Raw genomic sequence first — 7,982 nt, 5'->3', positions numbered from 1 at the left:
TGGCATGGTAGCTAAGATATTTTATCTTTTTTTTAAAGAGAGAGACAGGATCTTACTGTGTTGCCCAGGCTGGTCTCCAATTCTGGGCCTAAAGTGATCCTCCTGTCTTGGCCTCCCAAAGTGCTGGAATTAACATACTTGAGCCACTATGATGGCCTCCTCCTCCATCTCTATGTGTTCCTATGTTGGGAATTTGCATTAGGCTTTTAGATGGGCTTAATCAGTACTTTTTGTCTTCTTAAAATGTTTTTCTTAAAACTATGATAGTTCCTTAAAAAAGAAGTTTAGTTTGCTGAAGGCACAGTTTTCTAAGTATATAGTTTATGAAATTTGGAAAGTAAGCAGGCTGAATTTATGAGAGCTTTCTCAGTATCTTATAATGCTCTCGATATATCCTATGTTTTCCTGGAAAGCTCTTTTGTCTTGGTGTGCAGTAATGTTGAATTCAGTAAATGGGTAAGAAGATAAAACGTCGCCTGCTTGGATTTTCCTGAATTGTTTGTCTGTGCATAATACTTACCCTATTTATGCACATGTATGTGGTTTGATGTAGATGAGGTCATTGTTTATTTCATGAAAATAATTACCTTTTTCTACCCTAATGTACTTTTTTAGGTATATTGTCATAAATGTAAATGTATCAATTTAAAATGTGTAATGGGAGGAATTTTAACTAATATATACATATAGCTATGTTACTATTACCCAAATCAATATAAGAAACTTTCCATCACCCCAGAAAGTTCTCTTGTATTCCTTTGTGCAGGAAACTACTATTCTGGTTTTTATCACAATAGAGTAGTTTTTGCTTATTCTTGAATATTGAATCATACAGTATGTACAGGCAAAGAAAGAACTATCATAAAGGAGTACAGACATGAATATTTTCAGCTGAAATCAAGGGCTAATAAAGTGTAAGCTAGCTAGTGAGTGGACAAAACAGAAATGCAACTATTAAAACATAATCACTTTGTTACATGAAGTCAAACTTGATTAAGTGGAAAAAAGCCTATTTTAGAAAGCCCACGTATACTTAATGATGAAATTAATAGGGTTCACAAAACGTTGAACCAATTTGGAAAAGGGATTATAGAATGAAGAAAAAACCATCACAGTCTAAAGAAGTTTAGTGAGGCTCAGCACTGTGGGTCAAGCCTGTAATCCCAGCATTTTGTTTTGTTTTGAGACAGGGTCTTGCTCTGTCACCCAGGCTAGAGTGCAGTGGTACAACATTGGCTCATTGCAGCCTTGACCTCTGAGGCTCAGGCAATTCTCCCACCTCAGTGTCCCAAGTAGCTGGGACTATGTGTGCACACTACCATGCTGGCTAATTTTTAAATTTTCTGTAGAAATGAGATCTCACTGTGTTGCCGAGGCTGGTCTTGAACTCCTAGATTGAGGTGATCCTCCCACCTCAACCTCCCAACATGCTGGGGATTGAATGAGGCCAGGGGTTGCAAACCAACCTGGTCAATGTAGTGAGACTGCCATCTCTACAAAAAAACAAACAAACAAAACAAAAAAACAATTAGCCAAGCCTGGTGGTATATGCCTGTAGTCCCAACGACTCAGGAGGGCTGAGGTAGGAGGATTGTTTGAGCCTGGGAGTTTGAGGCTGCAGTGAGCTGTGACTGTATCACTGCACTCCAGCCCTGGTGACAGAGTAAGCTGAGACTATTTCCAAAAAAAATAAGAAAATGAGGAGTGAATGCCCCCTCTTCTCCAATCTAAATCATTGGATAAGTAATTAAAAATTGCTATTAATAGTAAGCCTTTAGTATCTTGGCCAGTTTAATTACCAAGGACCGTAAATGATTCCATGTGAATAGGGCATAACATACAGGAAATAAGACTATGTCAGAAATGGGAGAAGGGATTTGAAACAACATGAGTAGCCCAGGGACAGATGGATTGGTTCTGCTATCGGTAGGCCTGGAAGGCAAGGTCAGAAGTAGCAAAATGGATACCAAAAGCACTACTTGTGAATAGCTGGCCTAGTAGGAGAAATGTAGGAATCACTCTGCACTGAGTTCTCCAACTCTTGATAAGCTTCCAAAAAGAAATGTTAGGGAAAAAAATACAGCTGATTATGAAAACATATTATATCTCATTTCATTATAAAACCAACTTCAACACTGTTAATAGAATCCTTTTATCTTTAGGACAGAGGCAATGCCCTAAACAAACATCAACTCAAGAGCCTCTTACGCCAGCCAGGAGGGTACCCAAACACAAACTCAGCATGGAGGTAAGAGTCTTTATGTCTTTTGGTGGAGGCAAAGCCATTTGGTTGGTACTTCATAGGAATATCTTTCTACCAGGTCTTCATCATATGGTATGTGCCACGAGTCTCCAGTTGTTTGCACCACTGTGTCATAGCTGAGAATATTCTGTTGAATTAAAAAGAGAACAAAACATTGAGAATAATACTAAAGGGCTATCTGGCCATTTCACTTTCTGACACTTGTCAAGTTTGCTTCAGAAGAGTATTAATAATGGATTTTCTTACTTAATAATGGATTTTCAAAGAGCAGCTAACATTGTGAAGATGAGCCCTAATATTAGGAGTTTTTTTTTTTTTAAAGATGGGGTTTCACCATGATGGCCAGGCTGGTTTTGAACTCCTGACTCAGGCGATCCACCCACCTTGGCCTCCCAAAGTGCTAGGATTACAGGCGTGAGCCACTGCGCCCAGCCAGGAGTTCATTTTTTTGTGGGGGATCTCATTTTTAAGTCTAACGACTCTCTATAGAAGTATTACAGGCAGGTGTGGTGGCTCACACCTGTAATCCCAGCTACAAGGGAGGCTGAGGCAGGCAGATCACCTGAGGTCATGAGTTTGAGACCAGCCTGGCCAACATGGTGAAACCCCACCTCTACTAAAAATACAAAAATTAGTTGGATGTAGCGGCACGTGCCTGTAATCCCAGCTACTTGGGAGGCTGAAGCAGGATAATTGCTTGAACCTGGGAGGTGGAGGGTGCAGTGAGCCAAGATTGTGCATTGCACTCTAGCCTGGGTGACAGAGAAAGACTCCATCTCAAAAAAAAAAAAAAAAGTATTACATTTATGTAATACAGATGTTCTTTTGTTGCCTCTATCAGTTTTGTGTGAGAATGAAAAGTTTCAAATACTCAGTCTTCCATAACTGCAGGTTCTGCATCCTTGGCAAACAACCATGGAAAATATTTGGGGAAAAAAAAAAGCTGTGTTCTGAACATGTATAGACTTCTTTTTTTTCTTAGCATTATTCCCTAAACAATACAGAAACTATTTATATAGCATTTACATTGTATTAGGTATTATAAATAAACTAGAGATGATTCAAAGTATACAGGAGGATATGTGTAGGTTATATGCAAATACTATGCCATTTTATTTAAGGGACTTGAGCATTTGAGGATTTTAGTATCTGTGAGAGGTCCTGAAACCAATTACTCATGGATACCAAGGGACAACTGTTTACAAAAGTAGAGAAATGGTATAATGAGCTTCCAGGTATTCATCACCTAGCTTCAGCCATTATCAATTCATCTCTAGTCTTATTTCATCCATACGCTGCTCCCCACCCTGAGACAGGTAATTTCTTCTATTTCAGTATGTATCTCTAAGAAATAAGATTTTATTTTGCAAATGTAAGATCAATACCTTTATACCTTTATTATACTTAAGAATTAATAGTTCTTCAACTTTATCTTGCATCACTATGGTATCATTTGATACCATATTTACTATAAATCTGTTGTTTTAGATATTCTTATTTATTTACTTTTATAGAGATGAGGTCTCACCATGTTACCCAGGCTAGTCTTAAACTCCTGGGCTCAGGCAATCCTCCCGCTTCGGCCTCCCAAAGTGCTGGGATTACACAAGTGAGCCACTTCACCCAGTCATTCTTATTTATTTTTAAATTGACAAATAACAATTATATATATTTATCATGTACAGCATGTTTTTGAAATATGTATACATTGCAGAATAGTTAAATTGAGCTAATTAACATGAGCATTACTTTATACTCATAATTTTTGTGATGAGAACACTTAAAATCTACTCTTAGCAATTTTCAAGGATACAGTACATTGTTATTAACTATAGTCATCATGGAACTTATTCCTCTTATCTAAGTGAAATTTTTTCTCCTTTGACCAACGTCTGCTCACTCCCCCAAACCTGTTTTTTTTTTATAGACAGATTCTTGCTCTGTCACCCAGGCTGGAGTGCAGTGGCATGATCTCAGCTCACTGCAACCTCCGCCTCCCAGGTTCAACTGCTTCTTGTACCTCAGCCTCCCTTGTAGCTGAGATTAGAGGTGCATGCTGCCACGCCTGGCTAAATTTTGTATTTTTAGTAGAGACAAGGTTTCGTCATGTTGGCCAAGCTGATCTTCAACTCCTGACCTCAGGCGATTCACTCATTTTGGTCTCTCATAGTACTGGGATTATATGTGTGAGCCACCACACCTGGCCAATATTTTTTGATCACTGAAACATATTTATTATACCATGGGGCAGTGTACTTTTCTGTAATAACTTACTTTGGATTCTCTCCCTTTGCTTTCACACAAGATGCATCCTTATATTATAGATATCTTAACTAGAGTCAAAGGACAAGTCAATCGAGACTGTGTCATAGAAATGAATTATACAGGAAAAATGAATTAGCAGAAGTATAACAAACTATAAGGAATTTGAGCTATTGCAAATAAACAAAAATAAAAAACATAAGAAGTCATAATTTATGACATAATTGAAGTCACAGTTGATGACATCCTAAATGTTTTACTTAGTTTGGGGTTGGCCTATGAAAACTTCAGCTCTAACAGACTCTTTCCAGGAACTGGCTAGTTCCAAATACTAGCCTAAAACTGAGAAAAATAAAGCATTTAGAACCTTTAATTAGTTGATACTCTTTTTCTATGCCACATTCTTACTGTATACTTAACTCTGTAAATATTACATAGAGAACAGATACCATTACCTGAAAGGTTAGTTTTGATCCTGGAAACCCATTTATAATTGCCAGCTGATGTCCCTGCTGCCACTTAAAAAATAGGCGTTGGGTCTTGGCATCAGGCAGACAGGCCTTGTGGTCCCGCATCAGGTCGTTTGTGATAAACTTGCAGTGATTTCCGGAGTGCAGTGTGGCATACAGAAGGAATGGATCATCTTTTGAGCTGAACCAGGCATAAGAAAGGACACAATCAAGCACAACTGAAGAGGCAGAGGATAGCGTTTTTCACCATCCTTTTTACTTACTTGCCTTGGAGGTGCCCCTGAATTCTTGATCAACATGATCCTCCTGTAATCCCAGCACTTTGGAAGGCTGAGGCGGGTGGATCACGAGGTCAAGAGATCGAGACCATCCTGGTCAACATGGTGAAACCCCGTCTCTACTAAAAATACAAAAAATTAGCTGGGCATGGTGGTGCGTGCCTGTAATCCCAGCTACTCAGGAGGCTGAGGCAGGAGAATTGCCTGAACCCAGGAGGTGGAGGTTGCGGTGAGCCGAGATCGCGCCATTGCACTCCAGCCTGGGTAACAAGAGCGAAACTCCATCTCAAAAAAAAAAAAAAAAAAAAAAAAAAAAAAAAATGATCCTAGTGATACCTAAGAACCACCTGGAAGTCCTTGGCTGGTAAGCAATACTATCTAGAACACAGATGGAAAGCTGAGGGGAACGAAATGCTAATGCCTGGGAATCTCACAGCTCACTGGGCTCTTCTACTAGAACGACAAATTCTAACAATGCTCTCCTCACACTCAAAAGTTGCTTCTCTTTGGGCATTTTTCCTATTTGCCTTATCTACCACAGATCATACCTTTTCCCACTCTCTTCAACCAAATTCAAGAAACACCCAAAATACTGCTAGGACAGGATGAGACTTTTACAAGCCACCAAATAACTGGCTGCCCCTAAAGCTGAACTGGTATTTCAGAGCATATTCTAGACAGTCACCTGGATCAGCACCCAAAATCATCTTCTTTGGTAAGAGTTAGTGACTCAGAGCCTCCAACAGGCCATCAACCTTAGCACTTATCATTTTATTTTATTTTATTTTATTTGAGACGGAGTTTCACTCATGTTACCCAGGCTGGAGTGCAATGGCGCATCTTGGCTCACCGCAACCTCCGCCTCCGGGGTTCAGGCAATTCTCCTGCCTCAGCCTCCCGAGTAGCCGGGATTACAGGCATACACCACCATGCCCAGCTAATTTTTTTGTATTTTTAGTAGAGACGGGGTTTCACCATGTTGACCAGGATGGTCTCGATCTCTTGACCTCGTGATCCACCCGCCTCGGCCTCCCAAAGTGCTGGGATTACAGGCTTGAGCCACCGTGCCCGGCCCTATTTTATTTTTTTGAGATGGAGTTTTGCTCTGTTGCCCAGGCTAGAGTGCAGTACGGTCTCAGCTCACTGCAACCTCCATCTCTTGAGTTCAAGTGATTCTCCTGCCTTCGCGTCCAGAGTAGCTGGCATTACAGGTGCCCGCCACTATACTCAGCTAATTTTTTGTATTTTTAGTAGAGACGGGGTTTCACCGTGTTGGCCAAGCTAGTCCTGAACTCCTCACCTTGTGATTTGCTAGGATTATAGGCGTGAGCCACTGCACCTGGCCAGCATTTATCATTTTAATAAATGTGCTGTAAAAATGACAGTAACAACCTTGCTTTAGGAGATTCAGACTGCAACTTGTGATTTGCCCTATGCCTTGATTCAAATGATCTTACATAGGACCATTTAAAATTTACTTTATCCTGAAGTATTTCAAGTGAAATTATAAAATGACAAAATCTGCCTTATAACTCTCCAGGAAAGAAAAAAAAAGAAAAAATGTGTGGGGTTTATGGAACAAAAATAGCAAAATGATGGTAATTGTTGGAGCTGGGTGACAGTTACATGGGGACTCAATATTCACTATACTATTTTCTCTAGTGTACGTTTGAAAAGCTTCTTTGGCACATTAGTGGAAAACAAATTTGGTGTTAAGTATTTAAATATTCAAATCCAAAGCCATAGAAGGTCAGTGAATCGATTGTTACAACTGACTTTGGAACTTCAGCTGATGCAATAAATATAGACCCCAAACCAAGCAGTGAGACCACTTTCCAACAGGCTTCTTGGTCCTAACACTTCAAATTTATCTAATTCTTCCATATAAGAAAAATAATAACGATCATGATAGTGGCTAACATACATGTTTTCCATGTACTTGGTGCTGTGCCAAGAGTTTTACATGAGTTGTTTACACATATTACCTTATTTAATCCTTAAAACAACCCCATAAAAGTTACACAGGAGATAAGGAAGACACAGAGAAAGGAAAAACCTTTCCCAGACAGGGAGTGGCAGGGCCATGATCTCAACCTGGGTAAACTAATTCCCAAGCCTGAAATCTTAACTGTCAATGTTGCCATGAGGTTTCCTGCTCTTTAGAGAAATGGAAGCACCATCTTCCAGCCTAAAAAAGGGATGTAGTTTGGGAACTGGCTGAGAGGTTAGCTTCCCCCTTGCTTTATGCATTGAGAGCCGCTGTACTTTTAAAATAATAAATGATTTGGGGAATACTGACAAATCTTGAAGTTGTCACATTCAGACTAATGAAACCTAGATTTGGGTCTGAGGCATATAAACTCTATCTAAGCAAAGTTGGAAATAAAGTTTTGTCAGCATAAACAATATGAAAACCTTAATGTAGGGCTGGGCACAGTGGCTCACGCCTGTAATCCCAGCACTTTGGGAGGCCGAGGCGGGTGGATCACAAGGTCAAGAGATCGAGACCATCCAGGTCAACATGGTTAAACCCCGTCTCTACTAAAAATGCAAAAAATCAGCTGGGCATGGTGGCGCGTGCCTGTAATCCCAGCTACTCAGGAGGCTGAGGCAGAACTGCCTGAACCCAGGAGGCGGAGATTGCGGTGAGCCGAGATCGCGCCATTGCACTCCAGCCTGGGTAACAAGAGCGAAACTCTGTCTAAAAAA

At 40.1% G+C, this 7,982-nt stretch overlaps 1 protein-coding gene across 5 annotated transcripts in view; it reads right to left on the bottom strand.

Annotated features, from left to right (window-relative positions):
* Positions 1-1,760: 1,760 nt before the first annotated feature.
* Positions 1,761-7,982, bottom strand: part of PRORP (protein only RNase P catalytic subunit) — a 158,024-nt gene continuing 151,802 nt past the window's right edge. For 3 of the 5 annotated variants that reach the window (XM_017530806.2, XM_017530808.2, XM_037739362.1), the window contains 2 exons: positions 4,981-5,176; positions 2,136-2,390 (listed from right to left, as the gene is read on the bottom strand). In XM_017530806.2, coding sequence (XP_017386295.1) covers positions 2,259-2,390; positions 4,981-5,176 — 328 coding nt within the window. In that variant the 3' untranslated portion in view covers positions 2,136-2,258. Of the gene's footprint in view, positions 2,391-4,980; positions 5,177-7,982 lie in introns of all 5 variants that reach the window. The other 2 variants (XM_017530805.2, XM_037739361.1) reach the window with 2 other exon arrangements.

The sequence above is a fragment of the Cebus imitator genome, unplaced genomic scaffold (genome assembly GCF_001604975.1).
Source record: "Cebus imitator isolate Cc_AM_T3 unplaced genomic scaffold, Cebus_imitator-1.0 Scaffold69, whole genome shotgun sequence".
NCBI lineage: Eukaryota > Metazoa > Chordata > Mammalia > Primates > Cebidae > Cebus > Cebus imitator.
Note: the sequence above shows the minus strand (reverse complement) of the source record. Positions and strands in the feature narration are given on the sequence as shown.